The sequence below is a fragment of the Hippoglossus stenolepis genome, chromosome 4 (assembly GCF_022539355.2).
Source record: "Hippoglossus stenolepis isolate QCI-W04-F060 chromosome 4, HSTE1.2, whole genome shotgun sequence".
In the NCBI taxonomy this organism is placed as follows: domain Eukaryota; kingdom Metazoa; phylum Chordata; class Actinopteri; order Pleuronectiformes; family Pleuronectidae; genus Hippoglossus; species Hippoglossus stenolepis.
In genome coordinates this window covers 1,887,426-1,914,688 of record NC_061486.1, presented here as the reverse complement: position 1 = coordinate 1,914,688, position 27,263 = coordinate 1,887,426, and the positions used below count along the sequence as shown (strand labels likewise).

Here is a 27,263-nt window from a genome sequence, read left to right as displayed (position 1 = left end):
TAGAATTATATTCTATAAAGGATTTTACTATATTCAGCCACAAAACTGAAAATAAACTAAACATGGACTTTAATATTTTCATGTGGTTTAAAAGACGTATGATTATTTAGTTGTTTGCCAAAACAGTTCAGTTCATATCTTCTGCAAGTTATTTTTCCAATCTCATGTCAGGTGGCTTTTGACCACTTGAGCTCATCTTCGAGCATTTGTGAAAAGTTGTGCCAAATTCTAAAGGATTCTCCTGAATCCTCTTTAAGATGTGGTCGGTGTTCATGAGGCAAACCAGGGCTTCGTAAGGTCACTGTGACCTTGACCTTTGACCTCCAAATTCCAATCAGTTCATCTTTGAGTCCAAAAGTATTGTTTGTTCCAAATCTTAAGAAATGACCTCAAGGCGTTCTTGAGATGGAATATTCACGAGAAAAAAAATACACAATCCCTCCAAATGTCTGCCCCTAACTCTGTCTATCAATACACACTCCATCAATCAAGAGCCTCAGCTGTCAATCATGACGTCTCAGCCCGTTGTTTATCAAATAATTCATCAAAATCAAACTTATCAGAAACATGAACAGTTGAACAAACAGTATAAGACCTAAAATGACAGAAACCATCTTTCAGAAAAACGTATTTGATGTCTTTGACTTTTTAGTTTGTTTCATGTCCCATCCACTAACACGAGAAGACAGGGTTTATGACCTATCCTCTAGCCAGCCACCAGGGGGCGATAGACACTTAGGTTTCACTTTTGGGTCGTGTCATGTCGTCCATCTTTCTTTATTGTACAGACGAACACTGAACAGGCCTCTGAGTCACAGACCTGAGACCTGAGACGTCTTCTTCAGCTGCTGTTTATTTATTCACAAAGTGTTTGGTGAATGAAACCTTTAGTTTGTGGTAATTATCAAGAATCAGCTCGTCACATTTTAATTTCCTTTTTTATTACTGTGAAAACATCTATAAACAATACACAAAATGGGGAAAAAATAATTATCAAGAAAACAAATTCCACATCTCTTCTCTCAGTTCTTTTTTTGGTTTTGTGTGTTTTCTTAGTTCAGTTTCTTTATTCCAAATTAACCCTATCTTAAAAAAGTCTACTCTGTGAGAGAAAGGCCTCTTAACAGTTGGCTGACGATGAACAGAGACGATCTCTGATGGGATGTGACTGTACCCAGAGTCCACAGCGATGATCCTCCAGTCCGTGTGTGTGTCTGTGTGTGTGTGTCTGTGTGTGTCCGTGTGTGTGTGTGTGTGAGTTCAGCTGTTTTTCATTTAACAATAGATTCCTCCTGCGTTTGTGGTTTTTGTTTTTCTCCCTCTTCCTCCTTTTTGGTGTCGGGTTGTTGTTGCTACGATGCTGACCGAGTTTTCTGCCATTCCACAAACTCATCTAGCAGCACTGGCCCTGAGAGCAAAACCAGTTCAGTTAAAACAAGCCGATTTCAGACATGAACTGTGGAACATGTCTGGAAGCGTTTACTCACAAGCTCCATCTTCATCGTAGTTACTGAGGTCTGTGTTGATGGTTCTGCTGAACTCCAGGACGTTGTACCACTGGTCCTTATTCATCCCCTTGTACTTGGACTGCTGTGGGGGAGGAGAATGAGGGGGAGGTAGTGAGGAAGCAACACAGCGATGGGAAGATTGAGGAAAGGACGAGTTTTCTCTGCTTTTACCTCCAGGAACTGGTGGAAGATGGGGAACAGAGGCCATGTTCTCCCCAGCAGTAAAGCCAGCATAGACTTTGCTGTGTCCATGTCCAGACTCCTCTGGTCTCTGTCCTGAACACAAGACAGACAGGAAACAAGGATCATCACAGATCTACACCTCAACCAACCAGTCAAAATGTAGCTCAACATCAGCGTCTGTGTAGTGAAGACTTTGAAGGAATGTCATTTAAAAAGGATAAAACCAAAGCTCATCTTATCACATTAACGATTTACTAAAATGTGCAAACTAGAGTCACTGCAGAGTGATGACAAACAAAACCAAGAGAACCAACTCACTCTGGAGAAGTCAAAGGCGTATCTGTAGATGTTTTTGAAGAGGACAGAATCGTTGAGCTCCCCGCGCATGTAATCCAGTTTGCTCTGTAACCTCTCTGTGCAGTCACACCTGCAGGGGGGCACGAACACATTGTGAAATACACACTTCAAGGGTTTTTCTTTCAGGTAACTGACGACTACAGACAGAGGTGAGACACCTGAGCATAAAAGATACATCTCATCTGTATGTTTATTTGTGTGTCAAATTCATGTTTTTACAATAAAAATAAAAAGGTTCTTACTGTAATACTGTCATTCCCCTGAGCCACTCTTCTTTTGTGAAGAATCCCATATTAGCTGCTTCTAGATGCCAGGCTAAAACTAACATGACAATCTGCAAGACAGAGAGACAAAGAATCCTCATTTCATGTGAGCGTCACACTTTTGCACGTACACGGTTGGTAAATAGTTACCAAAGTTATTTGCTTACACATAAAACATTTCTTTATCCAAATATTAACTAAAATCTGCAAAGTGCAGCTGCCAACATTTATACTTTACTAATTTGCAAATGTGTCATTAAACAGCAGCGTCACACGTTTCCCAGGAGTCGTCACACGCTCTCTGCTGAGAGTCAGAACAGGAAGCTTCAGAAATAACTGGTGTTTTTATTTCTGGGTTAATGGTCACTGTGATTCCTCAGTGGGACCCAAGGCGACTCACATTCTCTGGTTCCACACAGATATCTTCACAGAACCTCTCCATGGCCTCTGGATCCACCACCTTGTCGGCACCAGCGTACTTGTGGAACCAGGCCAAGCACTTCCTGCTGGAGAACAGTTTGTCGCTGGTGATCGGCCTCGCTCCGCGGATCTGAGGTCGAGTGAAACTGCAACAAAAGTTTTAAAATACGATAAGAGACGATGAAGAAACAACATCGTGCAGTGACTGAAGCGACGCAGATTCAACTCATAAGGTCAATGTGAAAAGCAGCTATTGTAACAAAGCTACACAGTGAGAGGGATCTGTGGGTTTTGACGACACAAGAAGTGAAAAACGTCAAACAATAGTTACTGGTTCAAGCAGAAGCTGCTGATCACAACACACCCAGTGAAGCTGTGGCTGCAAATCTTTTCAGTTGGAAGAAGATCTTTCTTCTTCTTCTGTTGGTTTCACAGAAAAGTCTTTAAGAGTTTAATAATGTTCATGTTTAGATAAAACCATCAGAGAAGTGTTTCCGTTGAACTTCATTGTGTTAGTTCGGTATCCAAATCTAGGTGTTCCTAATAAACTGACCGTTTAGACACGTCCTGCTGTGGCCTGAGGCAGCGCTGGATAAGATGACAAGTATCAAGAGTGCTGCGTTTTCCAAGTGAGTAAAAAGAACTGACGTCACACGTGAAGCTGGACGACATTACTCTTCCTGCTTTCTGAGTGCAACTTTAAAGTCCACATTGATCTCCTCACATTCCCTCAGCACACAGCAGAGGAAAATGAGAAGGTTGGGGGGGTTCAGGTGAAAGGCAACCCTGCCAGACCTTTTTCAGGCGCCTGCAGGTTCAGCCAGAGGTCGTCCTCTCAGCAAAGAGCCTCTTACTCAGCAGACTCTCACTGAGTGTGGGACAGACAAGATGGGAAACGAACCCAGGACCCAGACTGAGTCACAGCCCTCAAACAGAAGTGAGATGCAGAACAGTTCAGAGTGGAGGCAGGAGCGTTTCAAGGGACTTTGTGAGCCCAAAGCTAAAAGGAACTTGAACTTGAAGGGGCTTCTTACAAATATCATAATCAGCTGTTCATGAGACCCCCATTAGCTCCGGGCCCCAGGCAATAGGAATGCTTTGCAGACCCTGTTTCAACGCCCCCGAGAGGAGAGTTGATGCAATGCAGACAGACGCCCATAGAAGACAGTGTGAGTGAGTGTGTGAGTGAGTGTGTGTTGTGTTTACCTTGTGATTTTACACTTGTGCTCATGATCATCTGCACCAGGGAGTTTTCTCTTCTTCTTCACAGGCATCACTGAGCCTTTAACTGGCTTCACTAGCTGGGCTACACAGGAAACAAATCACATGTTGTAAGAGGGTCGTGACATAACATCCAACAGCCGGTGATCCACCATGTGCAGAACGACTACAGGTGGTGGATAAAGCTCGTACCTGTGTATTTCTGGCTTCCTTGTCCATTCAACTCGAAGAGATTCTACAATAGAAGAAATGAAATCCTCAGTTAAACGATGAAATTAACATTAATATTAAGACATGGCTTTGTTTAAATGCTGGATTAATAATAAAAATGAAACAACTACATACAAACTTGTCCAGTGTGTCTGTTACTGTAGTTCCAGCTGGAGAAGGGTTTTCCTACGAGTGGACAGAGAGTCGAGACAAGCAGAACATCAGAGAGATAAACAGATAGATAGATAGATAAATAGATCGATACACAGATGGATAGAAACAAATAAACCAATGTTGGTTATTTCAGCTGCTTTAACGTGTTTTTAAATATGTTTTAAGTCCGTTGAGGAGACACAAACATCACAGGATCCAGAAGCTACTTCACTTTAGACCGAGCTGGATTCAGTTACCTAACGAACCCTAAATGGAAAGAGTCACAAACTTCCCTCAAACTAAAGTGCTGTGTTTCCTTTGGAGATTTTAAATCTTTGCTTTCTGATGGTTCGTTTGAATCTCGTGATCGTTATTAAATTGATTTATGTTTCCTGTGTTGCTGCCTGTGAATGTGTCTTGTTCTCGGGCCTGATCGCAATGTGACCGATTACATAAAGAATTTAAATAAATAAAACGCCTCCCTGTAAACTAAACAGAAATACACAGACCTGGTTGAACAGTGGAAACCAGGAGAGATTATGGATTTAAACAATAGTCACATACACGAAGTACTGGAATAATACTAATAGTATTACTCATACTAATACTCATACTAATACTCCCACTCAGGGTCTGATCTGGGTTCAGTTGTGACTCAATCAGCTGAGACTGATGCGTTGACGCTAGCCGAACGAGGCTAGCGAGGCTAGCATGACGTCTTTCCCCACACCGTGGTCAGATCTCGCGGGTGTTGGTGGATTACCCGTCAGGGAAACTTTAACCAGAGGATAATCTGCAGGTTGTTGGTTTGAATCCGGTCTCCCCTCTGCCGGGACGCTTCTTTTGTTTGTTGTGTCGGCGGGTGTCAGAGCTACGATGCTAACGTTAGCTCGCGTGTCAACAGCAGCCGCGGCTCGTGCACGGCCGGCAGGAGACGGGTGGTCGGTTAGTCTGGATCACAGACGTCAGGAGGAGAAGCTTCACCTCCTCTCATCACTCACTTTCTTCTCTTTCTTCTTCTTCTTCTCTCTGAGGATCCAGCTCCACCTGCTTCTTCTTCTCCGGGGAGCTCAGTTGTCGCCGGCGTTTCCGGGGGAGTGGACTATACCATCTCTTTATGGGGGTGTGATGAAGAACAAATGTTGGAATCTAGAGCCGAATGTTTGGACGTGTATGTTTGTTTTTCCAACGATAGATAAAGGACATAACCACGGTGTCTTCTTTATTAAATTTGATAAAACAACTACTGAAAACCCAAGTTAAAACAGATAAATAAAGTGTGCCCCCGCCCCACCAGAGCAAAGAAAGTGAAACGTTGTTGTTTTTTTAAGGAACAATCCGGTGTTTTTGGCTCTCACGTGTTGTCACTGGACTCGAACCTCAGCTGTTAAAGGGATAGTTCACCTTGTCCTCATTACCCACCCACCACTGGGGGGGGGGGGTAAACCTTGTTGCAGCAGATCCAATACAACTGAAGTCAATGGTGACCAATGCTTCAAACGTGAAACACAACAGAAAGACACACAACATGTCTCCATCCTGCTCCTGTGGTGTCACCCGAGTGTCCCTGAGCCCCGACATCCACATTCTACTTCAGACAGCTTCACTTACACCAGGTTCTGAGCCGAGATGTCTTCTGTGGTCCTGGTCTGGAGCCACAAGCCCTCGCCCATGGGTCAGCGAGACGAGGTCACTGAGAACTCTCTACACGTTCCTGTAGCGTCGCTGGTCGTCACGTGAACGAGGCTCCAGTGGACGACCACAGACGACTTTTAGGTTTAAAACGTTAGAAGAATCGAACAGAATTTTCTTCAATTGTATCGGATTCTGATGGAACAAGGTTTACCCCTGAAACTCCAGAAGGGTTCTGTGGACTCAAACACTTCACTCACACCCCCCAATAGATAATGAGTGAATTTAAATTTTTGGGTGAACCATCCTTTTAACTTCAGGGACCTCACTGAAAACACTGCAGCTGGAGGACATGAGACATGAGGGGGTTCATCCTCTGGGAACCACAAATGTCTTTGTGTCATTTCTATTCGGTTCCACGTTTTGGTGATGCACTGCGGCTCGGACATGTGGCCAAAAAATACATTCAAATAAAAATGTTTACGTCACTAAACATTGATAATTATCACTTTGGATGTCACATTATTATTTCTTTAAAGTTTGAAGAGCTCCTGAGTGAAGTGTTTTAAGTTATAAGCCATTAATGAATAATAAAATGGAGAATTCTCCTCTTTGATTTTTAACTAATCAATTAGGGAGACAGAGCTGCAGGACATTTTCTACAAATCAACTTTAATAACTTTGATCAATAATTGAAATAATGAACAAAATCTATTTTCTTTGTCATCTCTCTGGAGATGAAGGGGAAGAAAGAACAGAAGAATCTCTTTGTTTAGAATTGTCTTTATTTTTTCCAGGAAATGAATTATTCAACTTTTAAAAATATTTGAAACAAGCAAAACAAAATGCAGCACATGAAAGTAGCTGAACCACTCACCCCACCCCCGACTCCAACAACACAAAGTTTAATGTCTTTACACAATGTAGTGTCAAACTCTCAGCTGGTGCAGGTCGTGACTGATTGTGTTTAGTTCAAGTTTTGTCATCACACAAGGCTACAGGTAAACTTACCCCCATTATGTTGCATTATGTTCAGAGGTGTTCCTAATATTCTGCCCCCGTAATGTGTTTTAATAGGGATAGATCAGAATATAATGTACAACACAACTTTTAAACACAACCTCAGGAACAAAAACATTGTTTCATTTACACATTTTGACAGAAAAACTGGACAGTTCTAGTTTTGTGAAGACAGATGATGTTCTGTCAGATTGTTCTGAACTAAACCGAGTGTCCGTATGAGTATTGACAAAAAGTCTTTTTCACTTTGACAAAAAGAGTAAATTAAATTGAAAGATCTGACAAACTGTTGTAAATAAGCTCATGAATCGTAATAACTCTGGGCTTCACTGTGGTTGATTCAAACCTTGTGAATGATGTTCAGAAATAAAAATAATAAGCTTCTGTGGGTCTGAGTGAACCCGTAGAAAACACCTCTGCATTCAGTTTGTGGTGCGGAGGTGTTTTCAGCAATTTGACAAACTGCAGCTAAGAATCTAATGTTTGAAGTTAAAGTAGTTTAGGGAGATTAAATTCTATCAAAGTTTCTTTTCTGTGACTTAAAGTGAGACCTGCAGTAAATAAACACTGTGGATGTGAACGATGAGAAATCATCTTTCAACAACAAAACAAAAACCTTTCAACCAACAGACTGAAGAACATTCTTCATAAATATAGAATAAATAAAGACCCCCCCCCCACTCACTGTTCTGTTTCCTGCTCATAGATTTCATGATCAAGTTTAACAGGAAATCCAGAGTCTGAGCAGAACAACAACAAAAGCTCACAGAAAAAATTACTTTTAGAGAAACGAAAACAAGATTTTAAATAAACATTTCCTCATGATTGAAATGTTGTGATTTGACAGTGAACCTCAGACATCAATGCAACTGATGACACTGGTTTCACTCAGGAGCGTTTTTTTTGTTCTAGCTCACTGAGCTGACACAGAAAAGATCCAAGAGCCACCGTGAGTGTCAATCTCTAAAAGAGGAAATATAGGAAATGTCTTTAAAAATGCAGTGTGTAAATCAGGACATGAAAATCGACACTGTGTCAATGTTGGTGTGATTATTCCAGCTGCTTTAACATGTTTTTAAATATGTTTCAAGAGTGATTCTGTCCGTCAACATCACATGTTGTCTGCCTATAAAATAAAACAAATCTACGTAAATGATGTTGTTCTCCTGCAGCAAAATATCTAAAAGGTTATTTGTCACATTAAAGATCAAGTTTCCAACGAGCAGCCAGACTTTTCAGACCTTTGAGGGATTTGTGGTCAAATCTATTTCATCAGCAATGTTACAAAAATCACAAAACTGCTATATTTTCTTTTAAAATTGTAACGCAAAAGAAATATCAAAGATGAAGAGTAAAACTCTGATGGAGTAGATAGTGAGTGACATGAGTCGCAACTTCAAAGATCCTGCAGCGTCAGGTTCAGACTCGTTTTTAAACTTGATCTTGATTTTACTCTCTCATCCATCTTCTGCAAATCAGACACGTGACGCATCTCATCAACCCGACTTTAACAAACCTACATACGGAATCAAATCAAGAAAGGTTTTTAAAAGTCTGAACCAGATCCTTTTGTAACATATATTCTGATTTTCCTGGGACTGAACTGAAAAGAACGACATTCACAACCTTCAATCCCAATGTGTGTGTGTGTGTGTGTGTTTCTTTTGTTACTGCCGTACATAAAACAAAAAAGAAGCCCCTGGTGACTAGTAACGTCCCTCTTTGATTCATTCAACTAGTTTTTAATCTCACAGGTTTTCACACACAAAATAAATAGTTTGCAGTTTGATCACACACACACACACACACACACACACACACACACACACACACACACACACACACACACACACACACACACACACACACACACACACACACACACACACACACACACACACACACACACACACACACACACACGGGGGTGTTATCTGCTGATCAACTTAACCTGATTTTGTTAACGAACAAAACGAAAACTAAATACCTGCATTTTAACGGCAGCTCGTCATAATTGTTCTCAAGTGTGACAGATCCTCCACTGAGCAAAAAAAAACTAACAGAAACGTCATAGAGCAGCATGCTGTTGAAAGTGCACACACATACACAATTAAAAGACACACCATGCACCCGAACCCCAAACGAACAGACACACACGCGCACACACACAAACACACACGATTTGGCAAAATACTCCTCGGTAGTTTGAACTAGTCTGTGTCCACTTCTCCTCAATAGTAGCTTTCACTCGCAGCTCGTTGCTTCCTTGTTCAAAAATAAGACCAACGTAGATAATAGGAGGGATGCAAAATGGCTGCCGCTGAGACGACAGCTGTGGCATCAAGTGAAAGCAAAGGATTGATATCAGCGTGTCCTCCTCACAGCTCCTCCTCTTCCTCTGCAGTCGGCTGCTGATGAAAGTAAGGCAGGAAGTACTTCATTTAAATGTCTCAATATTTATTTTCTTCTGAAGTTCCGGCAGACGGCGCCCAGCATTGTCCTTCTCCTCTGATCTGACACTAGAGGGCGGCAGAGACAAACGCAGCCTGATGACTCGACACTACGCTTTAAAATTACTCCAGATGACACACTGGCATCTCACGAACATAAAAACGCTTATTCTTGTCCTTCAACACACTCCCTCCTCATCACCACCCCTCTCCTCTTCTTCTTCAAACACGTCCTCCCCCTCTCGTCTTGCAGGTTTCTAAAGCGCCGGTCGCAGGCCAGGAGTTAAAAACAGATCCTAAAGCACAGCCTCCATCGCAGCCTAAGCCATGTAGAGGAAGGTATTGATGTCTGCCTCCTCCCTCTTTATGTACTTGTGTTCGATGAGCCACTCAATCTGCTCCTTGATCATCTTCTTCTGTGGCAGAAACATGTTCTTCAGGATCTCCACCAGCTCCGTCTGCAGCTGAGCGTTGCTGAGCCTCTTCCTCATCTTCATGATTTGGATGATGGCCTCCTGAGTTGGAAAAAAACAGCAAATGTTATGTATGCCTTTAGAAGCTGCATCATAGAAAACTAAAATAACCGCCCTGTGGTTGTATGCCTCCACCGACCAGTTCAGTTTACCTCTACAGAGATGCATTTTCTACACTCACGGGGTCAACATGACCTTTAACCAAGTTGTCTTAGTGACAACTGGTCAAAACTTCACTTCAAACAAAAGGTTTGTACCAACTTTAAAGAAATTCCCTCAAGTTGTTGAGACAAACCATAACACAACGCCTCTGGCCACTGGGTGTTGTGAAAATCCTTCAGGACAATGTGAGTGTTGTGTTTTCGAACCTGAGTTCGGAGTATTCTGAGCTGAACGATTCCCTCGTTCTCCTCCTCTCTCATTCGCTCAGTGGTCAGCTGCAGTCGACCAATCAGATTGATCTTCCCTCGCTTCTGGACTTTGGAGTTCTTGCTGAGAAACACAAAAACAAAGAGAATCAATAACCAGTCGTTTCTGGTGAGGCATCAACACGCACAGACCTGAACATGCTTGTTACTCATTTGGGAACATGCATATTTACTTTTTCTAAATTTAAATACCAACTTTAAAACCATCTTTTTCTTCAGTATGACAAGTGTTTAGGAACAAAAAGTAATTTGCTATGTCTTACAAAAAATACATTTTCTTATTTCTAGAAACCCACGAGGGAACATACATGAGGGAGAACTCCTGGTTGACGTAGAAGATGGTGCTGTCGGTGAAGTCTTTGGGCGAATTAACTGAAGGGTCGTAAGACAACACCTGCCTCTTCAGTTTGGGGAAGGCGACGAGGGACTGGAGAGAAAGAAAAGAGCAGAATAGATTTATGTTAAGTTACTAAACATCATCAATACTTGAGTCATTAAAACTGCCAGCGTGTGTGTTCCCTTACTGCCGAAGCTCAGCTGAAGATATTCTGATTGTTTACACTTTAAAAGGACTGAACTACCTCTGCTTTTAAAGATTAGTTCAGTTCAAACATAATTCATGATGTGAACTTTCCGTTGTGTTTATAGATGAGAAGATGTTTCAGTCCTAAAGATGGTTTGTGTGTTTATATCTGCTGATAAATATCAGTGAGCACAGATATAGATCTTGATTATTGATACTGGCAATAACTTCTTAACCACAATTGGCAAAGACTGTAATAGACCTCAGTGAACGAACTTGTAATTGATGGATTTGAATAAAGCATTGAAAAGGTCTGACCCAGAGTGTGCGTCGCAGCTCGGCGTCTGGCAGCTCTGTGGCCAGTTTAAGGTTCTCAAAGCTGATCCTCTCTCTGGGTCTCTGGTTCCAGGCGAACAACACGGCGAGCTGGAACGTCGTCACCTCCAGGTCGTACTGACCCACTTCATTTTTAAAGGTGATCTGAGCAGAGAGGAGGAGAAATGATAGAAAAGTTTGTGAAGTGTCCTTTGCTGATATGATGGCGTCATGTTGCTCCGTGGGTTTGGTAACTTGACACTGAAAAGAATAAATCTGAGAAAATATTCTCTATCTACGGCTGATCTGACACAAACATCTGTCCTGAGAGATCTGAAGTTTGTCTGTTCACATCTCACAGGAGATATGATGCATTCATCGTGAAAACAGTCTATGTCTGCAATTTTATTCAATTTTTGCAAAAGAGGAATGATATAAGTAGGAACAGCCGCAGCGAGCTGTCACATGAAGAACTGCCGGCAACAGGCTGCACACACTCATCTCATTATGAACCTTTTTATAGATACAGAAAAATAGATGAGAAGAAGAGAGAGAGTGAGGTTATAAGGAGAGATGAGACAAAAGAAGATCAAGATGAGAAGAGGACGACTCAATGACGGGAGAAAGAGGTTAAAGAGAAAGAAGAAGTTGAAGGAGAAAGGAACAAAAGGAAAATTAATGCCAATAATCTTTGTAACAAATCTAAATTTTCCAGGAGTTTAAATAACTGCATTTTAACTTTGAATTCTGACTGTTGGCTCCTCATGGCAGCAGGAACCCTGCAGGACTCTACTCACAATGCCGTTGGACATGAGGTGATGCCAGTGGAGTTTGCGACCGCTGTGGTTCCTCTTGTAGAAGTCCTCCACCTCAGGGATCAGGTCCTCCAGCTCTGTGGGCAGCGACACAAACACCTTCTCACTGCTTCGGGACCAGGCTCCAGCGTTCAGGATCTTAATGTTCACGCTGTCCGCTGCAGGGAGACACAAAGAGCAGAACACTGAGGAAGTGCAGCTTCCAAATGTGTTCTTCCTTCTTTGTGTGTGTGTGTGTGTGTGTGTGTGTGTGTGTGTGTGTGTGTGTGTGTGTGTGTGTGTCGTACCTGGCAGTGCCAGCCTGTTGTGTTTGTGCATCTCTTTGAAGACCTGGTTGAGGTCTTCTGACACCTTGATGTCCTGAAACATTCTGGCCAATTTATTCACATAGTCTGCAGGCATCCCGACTTCCTGCACAAACACATAACAGGTTTGTGATATCGACATGATGCACCCTGGGAAAAAAAGAGGGACGCAAACTCCTCTACTGGTAATGGGAAAGGAGTCAATCATCTTTTATTAGCAGTTTAACCGCGTTTAAAAAACTAGAAAAGTACAACTCACCCTCAGCCACTCCACCATGTTCTCCTCAATCTCACTGTCAGCGGAAATGTCCAGAATCAGGCGTCTGGTCAGGTGAGCTTTGTGGTAACGCATGAACACGTCTTTATTCTGGACATACTTCAACACTAAGAGCTGCAAGCAGAGACCACGAAAGGAGAGAGGGTCAAGTGAAAGCAAGTCCAAGTGATTCTAGTAAAAGTCAGATAAACAGAGCAGAGACTCACCACTTCTTTGAGTTTGAACTCGATTTCCTCTGAGCCGAGTTTCTTGCTGAGAGGAGTTTTCCTCAGCAACATGTCACAGTAGTTTGCCAGCAGCTCTGGACACTTTGACTCCGGCTGAGTCTTCATACCCACACTGGTTGAACAGAGAAACACACACATTAGTGCATTTACAATAACAGGAACATTTCAGGAACATATTTGGCGCCTGGATAGAGCAGCAGGAGGCAGGACATGACATTCTCGGCATCTTCTCCCTGTATCGCTCACAGACGCTCAGTTTTGCTTGTAACAGGCGTTAGAAAAGTCATCAACACACCTACTCGCTCACTGTGACTTTTTCCTGCTATATCCTCACATGGGCTCACTCTGAAATCTGACCAGGAAAAGTTCTGGATCATCATGTTCGTAGCAACTGACTCAGATGCCTGCTCACATGAAGCCCCTCCAGTGAAGGTCTGAAAGCAGCTTCACACACAGACCACGACCGTGTGACGGTAGAACAGACGGTTCACACTCACCCTTTCTGTTTCAATGGCAGCTCCAGTTTGAAGATTGTGGCATCGTTGACAACAGCTTTGTACGACTGCATAGGAAGAGACGACATGTGAGGAACACCATAGACATAATGGAACACGAGACAAAACAATAAGAGCTGCAACTATTGTGTTTATTGTCAATTAATCAGCTTTTGTTCATGTTATCAATAAAAAAGTCAGAAAAGTCCAAGATATCATCTTTAAATTTCTTTGAAAACCTGAAAACCTGCAACAATATTCAGTTTCCAGTGAATTTACAGTAAAGCTATTTTATTAATGTAGCTTTCAGGCAGGGCTGTGCAGTTAACTGAAAATGTATCGAAACAGACGTTTATAATCTCTAACTGACCTAATTTAGTTTATGTTTGGTTAACTCTGTTAATACTTTTGCCAATTCATGCATTCACGACCTGTCGGGTTTCCGCTACAGTCTGTGCAGTGTGACCCACTGACCTTGTCTCTCGCTGTCAGGAAGCGAGGGTCGTCATGAAACGCCTCCTTCACCAGCTTACTGAACCGGTTGAACAACGTCAGCAGCTGCTCCACATACTTCTCTGAGTCCTGGATGAACACACACACACTATTGTACATGTTGTAAAAGCTGCCCTCAAACGTCATCTTGTTTATCTTTCTCCCCACATGTGCTTAATGAGTTCTGGAGACATCAAAATATCAAAACCAAATGTCATTTCCAGCTCTAAACACATCCTACTGTACGTGTGCTTCATGTAAATAAGGCGAATGACATCTGTGAAGTTGTGGAAAAGAACAAAAAATATTCAATTTAAGAATAATGTGCTTTTCATCACTTTTAGTATCCTGCTGCCAAAGGTAATTCCAATATACCCGGGAGTAAGAATTAATACTTTAACATTCAAACACAAAAAGTAGCTTTTGTTTAAACTGGACACGAGACTGAGGAGATGAGCTAATTGAGAGTGTGTGTGATACGTGTGTGTTAATGCACATACGGTTGTGATCGTCTCTGCAGCAGCCACCATGTCTGCTAGTCCAGCATTGAGGATATGTTCCTCCAGGTCTTTCAGCATTGGCTCGATCCCACTGGGAACCTTGTCCATCAGTGAAAACATGAGGTGCAGCCCTGCTCCAGGGGGATGAAATTCAGCGTTACACACAAGACAGGAAGCAGAATGATTGAACACAAGAGACCAGTGGTGGGATGTAACACAGTCCTTTATACTCTACAAGGATATTTGTTTTTTGGTACTTTTCACCTTTACTCCACGACATATATCAGCTAATATCTGTACTTTCTACTCCATTACATTTTAACATAGCTTTTAATATATCTAAAAATAATCAATAAAGAGAGGGGAGTTGATCCACTGATCCAATAAGAGCTGGCAGGTTAATATTAAACCCTTTTCTGCAGCAGCTACAACCGAGGTGAAGAAACACTTGAAATAAAGTACTTCTACTTCTATTTATTTGTACTTTTAAGTAAAATGTTGAGTACTTCCTCTGCCACTGATGGAGACTTTACACATGAGTAACTGAAGAGCATCCAGAACTCATCCTGTCCACACAGCTGAGTGTGTACTTCCATAGAGCCTGTTGAGGGTGCAGGCTTCACCAGACCTTGTTCACACAGTCAATTCATCACAGACTACTGCTGCCACTAGTGTAATTTGTACAACTAATAGTAATAAATGGCCCACTATACATAAAGGTCGACTAAACAAAAACAGGAAGTGTGTTCATGGGAAAAGACAAATGCTCTTTAACGAGGACAGTGGTTGGTTGAGCTGTGCAGCGCTCCTGGTCTCCCCGGCAGGAAAACAACCAAACACTGACAGAGGTTATTTCTATGTTTAAAATCTGCCTGGCTGATGCAATAGTGGATGTCGATGCCACTACGTCCACCAACGTTTAAGTTTGTGTGCAGCAAAAAAAGTCTTGTTGAATGACTGTCACTCAATGGAGCTCACACCTGCACCAGGGCCCAACAGTCCCCTTATGAAACCACGTTTAAATTCACTGGATCCACATTTTTTAAATTGGATCTGCACCAGATTTCCCACACACATAAATAGCCGTCCCCTTTGACCACCGAATCCAAAAAAACATGATTGTTTCTGCTAAAGTTAGAGACATTCCCTGAAGACATTCCTGAGATCTCACGCTCATGAGAACGGGACGGACAGACGTGGCGACTGACACCAAATTGCCCCTGATGTCTGTACTGTGAATGGATTGTGATCTGAGTGGGTCGAATGAGACTTGAAGTGTGAGTGCTTTCGAGTGGTCGATAAAGCAAAGAAAAGCGCGATAAGAATGCAGTCAATTCCTTTTACCATATAAAGATGAAAAACTGTAACCAGTGATGTGCTGACGGAGCAGCTTTACTCACGGTCTGTCTCGTTGCGTTTGATCATCCCCGGACATTCGGCTAAGATGGTCTCTTTGAACGAGGTCACCAGAGCGTTCACACAACATTCCATAAGCTGTGAGGACACAAAGACTTAGTGTCAGAGCAACACTGCAATAAATAAATGTCCCAACGTCACGTCACAGTAATCACAATCTTCTGTCAGTTAAAAAAACGCAGTCAGACCTGATAACACGTGAGTCCATGTGACTCTGTACAAACCCTGGTTGGTTTGTGATCGTAAAAACTTAATCAAATGAAAGTTTAGTATCCAGAAAACAGATTTTTCTACATGAAAAAAAAATTCAGAAAAATAAATTCAGGTGGCACAAGGGAGATAACTGGCAAAACAAGCTGGAAATAAATAAATTGCTCATGTTGATATTTCCGATCCTGTCAAAGACACTTACTGCTTGAACAGAGTTACATTCACGACGTGTCTCCAGGTATCGAAGTGCTCTCTTCTCCTCTTCTCTCAGCTTCGCGTCTGCCTGCAGGGAAACACAACACAGATCAACGCAAAAAACAAATACCAACAATCAAGGTTACACACTGAATACGCCAACAATTAAAACTCTCTCAGACACACAGGCAAGGCTGCAGCTTTGGGGGATGACCAAAATGTAGCTTAATCTGATATCAGGGTTAAAAGTCAGATTTGCAGTATTTTAATCCATAGAAAAAAATTACTCTGTGTTGAAAAACATTTCAAACTACAACAGATAAAAACACATATATGTAACTTTGAATGGCTGCATGTTATATGAACAATTCTCCCTGGAAGTTTTATTTAATAGATCAAATCAATTTAAAGACCCATTAAGCAGCACTTCTCTCTTAATCAAAGTATTTGCTAGCAGAATTTTCTCCCACAGATCAGGAACCATGTCCTTCGTGTACTTTAGTAGTGGATACGCTTGTGACGTACATATTTCATGTAGTTCTGGACGCCATTTTGTTGCAGGTAGGCGGGCGCCTGTGTTCTGTAAAACCTCTCTGTGGAGTCCAGGTAGGCTTTCTCAAAGTTATCCCTGTAGATCTGCAGCTTGTCCTCTGGGTTCGAACACAGGTTCACTGGTGAGAGAACAAGCAGAGAAGAAGCCATTAAATGTGGAGGTTTTTTATTAATTAACGTTCACAGTATTCTGTTCCCATCCTATATATATACATATACCACAGAAATGCAGAAGGTTTGTATGTCTCAGGTTTCTTTCTATACATAGCAGCGATTATGTGTCCCTGTGTATCTCTGCCCTGCCCCGTCTGTCTCTCTTACCATACGACTCTCGTACTCCTATGACCAGCTGCGAGTCGAAGGCCTCCCCCAGCCTCTCAGCGTGTACTAACTTCATGGCGCTGTCCTGCAGGCGACTCTTGATGTTGGAAAAAATCGATTCGTTCCACGTGTCCAGCATCAGCTGCAAAACAAAAAACAGGGGTAGTAAAATATATCAAGTATGTGCATGAAGAGCAGCAAAACGGTTTAGTAGAAAGTCACCCTCAATTTCCTACCATCGATTCACTTTATACATGAAGAGCTGTAGAGATTTCCCACTTCCTCCTCCTCCTCCTCTCACCTTGCGTACAATGCTGTCCTCCATGTTTGCTTTCTTGTTGCTGCCCTGTTTGCCCATGAGTGTGATCTCCAGCTGACAGAAGGGCTTAGGCAGGATGTCGCACTGGGTGAAGAACTTCCTCCACTCGACGATGTAAGCTTTGAGCAGTGCTGTGTCGTCCTGGTGGCTCAGCACCCGCTGCCATGGCAACAGATGCATGCAAGAGTTAGAGGTGATACAGTTCAACCAAAGTCATACATCCTGATCAATCCTCGACATGTCTTTGTCTTTCCAGAGGAAATGTGGTGTTGGAGCAGAATGTTCACTTTGTCTAAGACTGGAGTTTTGGAGTTTGTATAGAAATACGTGTTTTTACATTTACATTTTTGTAAACCTCTCAGGTCTCTTTTGATCCCTTTGTGGCTCTATGGTTTCATACTAAGTGTACAAGATACTCCTCTCACAGTGCGCCCTCTGATGCATTTTCACATCAATTTCATTATTTAATGTTATTGGAGAACAAATTCTGCCGCCTGTCTTTATTGTCTGTGTTTGAAAGCACAGAAACATTATAATAAAAGTGACCAGGTTGCTTATTCAGACATAACATGTTAAACTGCCCCTATGATGTTAAGAATAACACAACGATTGCACATATCCACACACCACTTACAGCCTGTGCTTGTTTGATGAAGTCTAGGATGTCCTCTTTGAGAGCTTGGTGGATCTTGGCTGGTCCTTTGTCGTCCCATAGACACACAGCATGAACATCTCTGACAGACGAGAGGGAAAAGGAACGTCACTGAAGTTCATTCAGGTTCATTATTAATGTGATTGTGTATTAAACAGTGATGTTTATTAAACTTTACAGGAGACGTAACTACGGTCTTGGTAAAGACAGTTTGTGGGAGGTCCTGTTACTTCCTGATACACTTTTCAAGAAGCTAGATTCAGCTCTTTCTGGGAAATTTCTTGACAACAAAACCTAATTCTAGTAGAGACTCTTGAGGCTTGGAATAGTTTCAGAATGTCAACGTCCTGTTTTCATGGAGAATCAAAGCACTGAGGGACACAGAATATCAGCATGAGCAGAAAGAAATGGAGCATCAGTCTCCGGAAAAAGTTGTAATTTCAACTCAACATCAAGGTCACTGACAAACGGAAATGTTCCCACGTGTAACTTAGTTTGTAGAGTAACATCCTAAATGCCCAGAGGAGCCAACATAGGGAACTAACCTCCTTAAACTTTTAAACACGAGTGCGACTCCCTCAAACAAACCTGCTCACTTTACACTGGGCTTGAAATGTGCCTTGATTTATCTCAAACTCCCATGTGGTGACAGAAGTTACTTGTCTTTCTAGAGCTCTTGGAGGAGATGATGTATATTAATTAATCTAAACAAGTTCCTCTCTCCTCCTTGTGTTCTCTTTCTTAACTAAAATAATCAGCAATAATCTAATTCCTGTCCCTGACCACTTCAAAAACCCTTTTCCACCCCTGAACTGTGGACACGAGACACTCTTACGTTCCATTCTGGGACTTAAACAGGTTTACCTACAAGTTTCTGACACTGTGGGGATTATGTAAAGCTCCTGTTGCTAAAATCTAAGTCTATTTGCACGTGTGTGCTGCTGAAATGAACCAAAATAGCTGGACTGTTGTGCCAGTCAGTGTTCACAGAAACAACGCAGCTGCTTTAGGATCTGAAACCGCAGCAACAGCTGATCCTGCATGAAACCCCTCCATTCATTGTCATCCGCTTATATGGGCTCGGGTCGTGGGGTTAGCCGGCCAAGTGGGGGTATTCCAGAAGATCCTCTCCCTGGCCAGAGGCTTTCCACCTCTTCATGGGGGATCCCAAGGTGTTCCCTGGTCAAAGGGGATATGTAGTCCCTCCAGCAGGTTCTGGGTCTATCCTGGGGTCTCCTCCTGGTTGGGGCGTCCCAGGAGGGATCCTGACTAAATGCCTGAACCACCTCAACAGTCCCACCTCAACTGGGCAGCAGTTCTACCCCAGGCTCCCTCCAGGTGTCTGAACTCCTCACCACGTCTCGATAGCTGAGCCCAGCCACCCGACAGAAAACTAATTTCGTCCACATGTATTCACATTAAACCACAGACCCCAAATATAGAAGAGAGAAGGGACGGAGCAAAAAAACATCTCTTACGAGAACAAGTCGAACCACTGTTGCTTGGTGACGGCCTCCTGTCTGAGCAGCTTGAGAACGATGGGGCGCATCAGATCCCACTTGTCCTCAAACTGCAGGGACCCCTTGCTCTGCAGGAGAGATGTGATGAACAGTTATGAGAGGGGAGGTGATGAGGAGAGAAGAAGGCTTAAAGAAGAGACACAGAGTGAAACAAAGAAATTAATAAAAGATGAAGACAGGCCAAGGGCTGGGATCAAGAAGGTTAATTAGGTTTTCAAATGTTACTGTCATTGAATAGCTTTGTATAACTTTAGCCAATTTCATCTCAGCTGAAGCAAGTCTTTAATTAAGGAATGCTCGTAAAACCACATTTATTAGCACAGTAGTTAGTTATAGGGAAAACATAAACACAAATTAGTGGAGTTCATAACTCTGCCACGGCCCCAAAGTCTTAAATTCAACTAATCTGCACCGGATTTCACACTCATAGAAATCAGTTCCCTAAACATGTCTGATGGTTTTTCAGCAAACCACTGACTCAAACCACATCCTTCCAGGTTTCATGCTAATCTGTCCAGAAGTTTTTGTGTAATCCTGCAAACTAACAGGCAGAAAAACAAACGCAGACGAAAACATAACATCCTATTTCCCCATCTGCTTATCTTAACCTCAACGCAACTTTATCCTGAACCACAACCAGTCGTCTCTTATGATGCTTGACCTGAACCTAACCGAACCAAGTTCCCTCTGCTTCCTGCCAATCCTTGGTCTCTATGACACCAGTGTATGATCATATTAATCCAAAGGGCCGGACGATACGGCCAAAGATGTTATCAAGATAAAAAAAATCAATAATCATCAGGATAAATGTCACAGCTCCAGAGTGAAGGTTGTGGTTTCACACTCTTCTTTCTGAGCAGAGAATCACAAACAGCAAAACATTTGACACATCTGAGGCAGATCTAATATGAGTTAAACCTCCTCACTGAGCTCACACAATGCATAAGCTCTTTATTGATAAGCATATACTCAACCTTTGTTGCATTGTGGCTGATGGAAGTTAGATTGTGGTTGTTTTATTGCCCCATTGACCCGTCACCTGTTCTATCCCATCAAGGAAACATGAGCATCCCGCTGAGTGCAGCTGGTGCTGTTCCCTTATTCTGTCTTCATCTCAAATAGATCTAATTAAATTCCTCAGTTACCATTGAAACGTGTGTTGTGATTAAATCATGAACTGAGAGACTTCACAAGAAATCTCTCATGTTGGGTCATTTCTGTCTACACGTATTTAACAATGAAAACCCACATCCTCCCTTCTGGTCGGGTTCTGTGGTCCCACCGACATCAGCTCAGCACCGGTCGGTTCAGCGAGAAGGGGATCTCATGATGGTTCTAACGGGAGAACCGGTCCCTGGCACCGGGGTGACGTCTCCCCTCGAACCGGCGTCTCCGGTGTGGGATTGGGGGCTTGAATCGGTTCGTGTTCGGCAGCGGTTCTCCGGGGTGGAGGTGGCCGCCCAGGGAACCGGCTGTCCCCGGGTTTGGATGAAGGAACAGCGGACGGAGCCGGTTCGGTTCGAGGACCGGTTCTGTTCAGGTCCGCGGGGGAAATCACCGGAATCAACCGTGTGACAACTGTGACTTCAGACGCTTCTATTTGTGCTTGTATTTCACATCTTTACGCGATTAGAACCGATATGTGTTCGTCACGGTGCATGGAACACCCCCCCCCACTGAACCCGGGTCCGTGCGCGGGGCCGAGCGGCTCGAATCCGCACATAAACGAGAGAAATGGGAAATATTCAAGTGGATCTTACCTTTATCAAATTCGACGTCGCCATGTTTCTTCAACTTAACATCTCGCTGAATCTCGCGAGACCGACGCGACAGCTCGAGATCACGTCATAGAAACACGGACTTTTATTTATTCTCTAAAAACTCCGAATATTTAATGAAAATAACTAATAACACACATTATTATTTATAACCGGGATCCAGAGAAAATAAAATACAAACAAAAAGACAAAGACTAAATATCCTAATTTAACTTTTCAGTAATTCAAATCAATCAATCCTGAAAATCGGTAGTTTCTCATAATCATGATTATTAAATAAAAATATATACTATATATATAAAAAAAAATATATATACAATTATAGTAATTGATAATTCATAGAGATTGATTGCTCTTTCAGTTCCCACTTTTGTCCACAAGTATTGTACTGCTCAGCTTGAGCTAATGTTGTGATCTGACCAGAATATTATTATTATGATGATGATGATGATGATGATGATGATTATTATTATAACCATAATTACCATTATTTATATCTTCTATCACACTCTCTCTCTCTCTCTCTCTCTCTCTCTCTCTCTCTCTCTCTATCTGTCTATCTATCTTTATAAATTGTTATGTTTTTGAGAAAAGATTAATTAAATTTGTATTAATTTTACATTCATACATGTATATTTGTCTTCGTTTCCAATATGTCATAACCTTGAAAGTTGGAAGAGGTTTCAATGTATATTTATATATTAAATATTTCAAGCAATTCTGCAGCTATATGATTATTTGTATTCTCTTGTCTACCTCACTCTGACCTGCCTGCTGCTGTGTAGGCAGTTTTATCTTATCTTAACCAGTAGGTCTCCAGACGACTCTAAATGGGCCCTTTAGTTTAATGGGAGAGGAAAAAATACAAAACAAAGTTCTGCTACGAAAACTTAAATCCCCTTTACAAAGGTGCAATGTTAAGTTCAAAGTTCAAAGCGTTTATTGTCATAAGCACAGTCCTGTACAATGAAATTCTTTCTTTGCCTTCCACAATGAATACCGTGCTTTTAAGAGTTAAATATATTACACTTGAATTAAACTTAACTTAATTATATTAACTTTGAACAGGTACAATAGTTGAGTTAACATACTTAATTTGTTTCCATAGTTTACATTTCCATAGAAAAAACAATGATGAAGCACTATTCCCCCAACATGAGTCGTTATCTCATCAGAAGGTGACGGTGAAAGCAAGAGGAAGCATATTGATTACATCTTCACACATCTTTCATCATCAGCTTTTATCTTATCTTTATCATTCACACACACACACACACACACACACACACACACACACACACACACACACACACACACACACACACACACACACACACACACACACACACACATCCTTACAGATAAGTCAAAGACCAATCTTTGCCCTTTCAGTCAGTTAATCATTCAGCTCCAGCTCCATGAAGGTCAGCAAGTTAAAAGCTTGGAACCGAGGATTCCTCCATCACTGTTGTGGCGACATGGCTCCTGAACAGTCCGAGGATGAGTTCAGCCTCTCGAGAAACAAGAACCAGAGCACGGGACTCATGATGAAGATCCGGAAATTTAACCCCAAAGAAGTTTTCACCTGGTGAGTGAAGAGAGGTAAAGTAAAGTGTATACATGCATCTCTGGAGGCTGGGTCCCTCAGCACGTCAGAAATAAACTGTATTATATTGAAGGCAGGTTTTTACAAATGCTGGAAAGAGTTGCAGGACATAGTTGCTGTTGGCTAATTATAAATTGTTAAAACCCATAACCTTTTATTACTGAAGTAACAATTTAACAATATGTATAACACAAAGTTTGGGCTGTGCAGAGTGTTATACCAGAGGAGGACTTTCTTCAAGCTAAATCAGTATAAATCAGTCCTCGTGCTAAACTAAGCTAACCAGATGCTGGATGCAGCTTTACTGTAAATACACAAGAAGGGTCTCCATCTGAACATCCAACTCTTGGCTTAAAACGCTAATTCCAATAAATGTCAAGACTCACCACTGACATGTTCTGAAGAATGTTTAAAATGGATGATGATTGAAAAGTATACGTGTCGCTCTTTCAGATCACTCACTTTCTTCTCCCCCAGGAAGCTGGCCAAGACGTGGGCCATGGGTCAGGGCCTGGCTGTGCTCATTTGTGGGACGGCCATCTGCTCCCAGTACCTGGCCACAAACTTCCAGGTGAACACACCGATGCTGCAGAGCTTCTTGAACTACATCTTGCTGTGTGTCACCTACACAACTATGCTGCTCTGCAGAAGAGGTAACCCCATCATTCAGGGTCCAAACACGGGAGATAATAAAGAGTAATCATGTTTGAATTACAGCAGAATTACTAAATGTAAATGTGATACTTTTAGTTTTGCATCATTTGAGGTTATGTGCTAAATTTCTGGCTATACAAAATGTGATATAAACATGTAAGTGCATTGAAGTTAATGGTGATTAATCTGTGTCAGACTGCAGGAGTGGTGGTGAAGCAAACAAAAGTCAGTACTGAAGTTCAGGGCTGTTCCCCTTTAAAACGTAGGGGATGGCAATATTTTACAGATCCTGAAGAGACGAGGGTGGAAGTACCTTCTGCTTGGGCTGGTCGACGTGGAGGCCAACTACACTGTGGTGAAAGCATACCAGTACACCACCATCACCAGCGTCCAGGTGGGTGCAGGCTGCGTTTCATAGCTGGAGATTTTAAAACTGTCAAAACTGAAGTGTGTTACTCACGGGAAAGATAAAAGTTCTCTTCATTTTTGTTCTTGGATGTGTTCCTGTCTCCAGCTGCTGGACTGCTTTGTGGTGCCGGTCCTGATGATCCTGTCCTGGTGGATTCTGAAGATACGCTACAAGATGGTTCACTTTGTGGCTGTGTGCATCTGTCTCCTCGGGGTGGGGGCCATGGTGGGGGCTGACCTGCTGGCTGGACGAGACCAGGGCTCCAGTAAGAACGTCCTTTACTTTCAGCAGTTTAATGAATACGACCCGGAGCAATCACATTAACCAATTTTATAGCTCTCCTCCTCAGAGGAAGAATTAGAGGATTTAAACTAGAATGACACTCAATTGAATCACTCTGCACCAAATTGTACAAACTCATGGATGTCAGTTCCCTACGTATGCCTGGTTTGTTTCATCAGGATCCATGAATTATTCCCTGGGGAATTGGTGAAAATGTACAATCTCGTCATGTTAAAGAAAGGGATACAAATTCCCCCTTTTTTGGATCCTTCAAGTTTCAAGAAAACTGGTTGTGTAGTTGTTGTGTAACCCTGCAAACAGACAAACAGACACTGCTCCACCATTGGGATGGTCGGTGTTATTCTGACGTTACTGAAGTGATGATGTTTCTTTCCTCAGCCTCGAACATCCTGTTAGGTGACGGCCTGGTGCTGATCAGTGCAATGCTGTACGCCATCTCCAACGTGTCTCAGGAATACACAGTGAAGAACCTGAGCAGAGTGGAATTCCTTGGCATGCTTGGCCTGTTCGGCACAATCATCAGCACCGTGCAGATGTAAGTGTTGGTGGCTGTGATCGGTCTCAGGACTCATTTAACTCTATGGTTAATCTGGTGTTTTGTTTCTCTTAATGCAGGGTGATCCTGGAACGTAATGAAGTCGCTAACATTCAGTGGAGCTGGGAAGTTGGTCAGTAGAAGTTATTGATTTTAATAAACCTATGTAAAAGTAGATATTGAGTGTTGTCAGTAATTTTCCTTGTCGTAAATAAACAAAGTGGAAGTGATGATCTATGACATTTAAATTGTTGCTGTTAAATGACGCTTGTCTGTTTCTCTTCCCAGGGCTCCTGTTCTCGGCTTTTGCTTTGTGTATGTACACTCTGTACAGCTGCATGCCCTTAGTGATGAAGCTGAGCAGCGCCACCTCCATCAACCTCTCCCTGCTCACCACTGACCTCTTCAGCCTCTTCTGTGGGATCTTCCTCTTCCAGTACAACGTGAGCAGACACACACGCACACACGCACACACATCCTACCAACATTGCCAAAAGATACAGTACCCAACTGTTTAGGGATGAGTTTTTAGCCTTTATGCTATTACTAATGACGAGAAGGTTATATTTTCACCCCTGAAGTTTGGTGGAAGGGTGCGGAATGGGTCGTTACTCATTCAATTTGGTGCAGCATGGTTGAATATAAGGGACTGTTGGATCTTGGTGGAGGTGTGCGCTCTACTGAGTGAAGTAAGGCAGAGAGTATTGAGAGAAAGACGTTTGTTTTGTTTTTTTCGTGGCAGTTGTTGGTAAAAAGCTAAATCTGGACTAGTGTCAGTGAATGTCACTCAGTAGAGGCCCAACTGTCCCCTTATGAAGCCATGTTTAATTCCACTAGATCACCATTTTTTGGGATCTACACCAAGACCACCAAGACCATTTTCCCATCAAGGTCCCTGAATAAAAAAGCTTGTAATGTTAAAGACAGTAATAAAATAAAATTCCTGGATCCTGGATGTATCAGCGCCAAAAGTCCCATCCTTCCACCAAGTTTGGTGAAAATCTTCTCTGTCGTTTTTTGTGTAATCCTGCTGACAAACAAACAAATAAACAAACTAACAAAGAACCAATGGACAGGGCGGAAACATAACCTCGTCTCACGACTTATCCTTTGGCATTCAGGTTCCTCTCTCAAGCGCACACTCCTGCAGCAGTGCAAGGGACTCAGTGTCTGGGTCACAGAGACCTGCTGAGTGTTGCTATAGCGACACAGCATCGTTAATGAATAAGAATAAGGGTTAAAGTGTAACCTCAGTGTCATGTGTTTTAACCGAGGCTCATTCATTTACAGTTTATAAACTTGTAACTCACAAGTTTATAAACTGCTTTTCACAGTTTACAATGTGCTGAATCTGAAAATGTCAAAATGTAGACTGCTATTTCGAAAAATCAGTTAATGTAGGTTTAATAAGATATTAGATGAATAAAAAAACACTCATTATTACAACTCATCACATAAAGTAATTAAATTACCTCCCAAAACCACATCGTCCAGATCCTATAGTCAAAAGTTGCTTATATATTATAATTATTGCATTGCATGAATTTCCTACGTTACATTAAGTTAAACCTGTTCACTCTTTGCCCTTCGTCAGTTCTCTGGACTCTACCTGGTCTCACTGGTGGTCATCCTCATCGGCTTCATCACCTACAACGCTGTGCCAACCCCTGCCGCCCCCACAGAGGAGGAGGAAGAGGAGAGATTCAGAGCCACCACAGACCTCACCACCTCCTCTTCCATCTGTGAGCAAGGACGCTACTACGACGCTGCAGCCTCTCAGAGCGAAATCACCAAGCAGGAAGTGTCCGTGAGGATCCCCACTGAGGAGGTAGAGGATGACAAAGAGGAGCAGAAGGCTGATGTAGAGAAGAAGGACAGGAGGAAGGAAGAGAAGAAGAGGAGGAGGAAGAAGAGGAGACATTCAGAGCCATCACAGAGCCATAGAGGAGGGAAGGATTTTGCTGTTGGATGCAGCACTAAAATGTGAACAATAGCACAATAACATATCACATATATATACATATATATATTTGAAACACTTATTTATTCAGTTTTGTTTGTTGTTGTGATACTGAAGCAATAAATTATAAAACTAAATATGTCCTTGTCATTTTACTTTTATTTATTCAGTTATTAGTTTATATATTTTAGCAGCTCCTCATCTTTTTATTTCATTTAACTATTGATTTATTTTAGTGGCTTATCCTATTTTCATTTCTAGTTTTGTATTCATTAGTTTGTGTATTTTCTGCAGCTCTTTGTATTTGTTCATTTATTTGCTTGTTTTTTTAAGCAGCCCCTTCCTATCTGTTTTTTAAGATTGTTTATTTTGGCAGCTCCTCCTGTTCTTATTTTTATTTTATTTATTTGTTGTTTGTTTGTGCGTATTTCAGCCTATTTATTAGTTTGCTCACTTTAGCAACTCTGTCTCTTTAATTTCTTTATTTAAATACATTTTGTTCAGGTATTCTTCTTTTATTTGATTTATTTATTTGATTATTTATTACAGTACACCCCTTTTTATTTT

General features: G+C 42.0%; 3 protein-coding genes across 4 annotated transcripts; 1 reads left to right on the top strand and 2 right to left on the bottom strand.

Moving 5' to 3' along the window:
• On the bottom strand, positions 1-5,426 carry dcun1d5 (DCN1, defective in cullin neddylation 1, domain containing 5 (S. cerevisiae)). 2 transcript variants are annotated; one of them, XM_035155200.2, is made up of 10 exons: positions 5,317-5,426; positions 4,298-4,348; positions 4,145-4,187; positions 3,938-4,037; positions 2,712-2,877; positions 2,291-2,382; positions 2,010-2,118; positions 1,680-1,784; positions 1,488-1,590; positions 1-1,408 (listed from the first exon to the last, which is right to left on the bottom strand). In XM_035155200.2, exons 4-10 carry the CDS (start codon positions 4,003-4,005, stop codon positions 1,353-1,355), a joined length of 699 nt encoding a protein of 232 aa, XP_035011091.1. In that variant the 5' UTR covers positions 4,006-4,037; positions 4,145-4,187; positions 4,298-4,348; positions 5,317-5,426; the 3' UTR covers positions 1-1,352. The 2 variants fall into 2 exon arrangements, with proteins under 2 accessions (XP_035011091.1, XP_035011092.1); XM_035155201.2 differs by lacking the exon at positions 5,317-5,426 and adding an exon at positions 5,079-5,309.
• A 2,468-nt stretch (positions 5,427-7,894) lies between these two features.
• Positions 7,895-21,282, bottom strand: LOC118106193 (cullin-5). Its single transcript, XM_035154539.2, has 19 exons — positions 21,212-21,282; positions 19,410-19,519; positions 17,914-18,013; positions 17,262-17,438; positions 16,961-17,102; positions 16,613-16,758; positions 16,095-16,175; positions 15,667-15,760; positions 14,267-14,397; positions 13,749-13,856; positions 13,278-13,342; positions 12,760-12,892; positions 12,536-12,667; positions 12,259-12,382; positions 11,954-12,129; positions 11,160-11,321; positions 10,627-10,745; positions 10,259-10,382; positions 7,895-9,932 (listed from the first exon to the last, which is right to left on the bottom strand). The coding sequence occupies exons 1-19, from the start codon at positions 21,233-21,235 to the stop codon at positions 9,738-9,740; spliced, it is 2,343 nt and encodes a 780-aa protein (XP_035010430.1). The 5' UTR covers positions 21,236-21,282; the 3' UTR covers positions 7,895-9,737.
• Positions 21,283-22,707: 1,425 nt separating this feature from the next.
• LOC118106655 (solute carrier family 35 member F2-like) lies at positions 22,708-26,723 on the top strand. The gene is made up of 8 exons (XM_035155363.2): positions 22,708-22,817; positions 23,313-23,488; positions 23,756-23,883; positions 24,004-24,163; positions 24,580-24,736; positions 24,817-24,869; positions 25,025-25,179; positions 26,331-26,723. Exons 1-8 carry the CDS (start codon positions 22,708-22,710, stop codon positions 26,721-26,723), a joined length of 1,332 nt encoding a protein of 443 aa, XP_035011254.1.
• The last annotated feature ends 540 nt before the right edge of the window (positions 26,724-27,263 follow it).

Coding starts and splice junctions, on each gene's coding strand:
- dcun1d5 (XM_035155200.2), bottom strand. CDS start 4,005: ATGCCTGTGAAGAAGAAGAGAAAACTCCCTGGTGCAGATGATCATGAG. Junction 2,383..2,711: donor TCTGTGTGGAACCAGAGAAT/GTGAGTCGCCTT, acceptor TCTGTCTTGCAG/ATTGTCATGTTAGTTTTAGC. Junction 2,119..2,290: donor AGGGGAATGACAGTATTACA/GTAAGAACCTTT, acceptor GCCCCCCTGCAG/GTGTGACTGCACAGAGAGGT.
- LOC118106193 (XM_035154539.2), bottom strand. CDS start 21,235: ATGGCGACGTCGAATTTGATAAAG. Junction 17,439..17,913: donor TCATCAAACAAGCACAGGCT/GTAAGTGGTGTG, acceptor TTGCCATGGCAG/CGGGTGCTGAGCCACCAGGA. Junction 11,322..11,953: donor ACCTCATGTCCAACGGCATT/GTGAGTAGAGTC, acceptor CTCTCTGCTCAG/ATCACCTTTAAAAATGAAGT.
- LOC118106655 (XM_035155363.2), top strand. CDS start 22,708: ATGGCTCCTGAACAGTCCGAGGATGAGTTCAGCCTCTCGAGAAACAAG. Junction 22,818..23,312: donor CCCAAAGAAGTTTTCACCTG/GTGAGTGAAGAG, acceptor CTTCTCCCCCAG/GAAGCTGGCCAAGACGTGGG. Junction 23,884..24,003: donor CCACCATCACCAGCGTCCAG/GTGGGTGCAGGC, acceptor TCCTGTCTCCAG/CTGCTGGACTGCTTTGTGGT.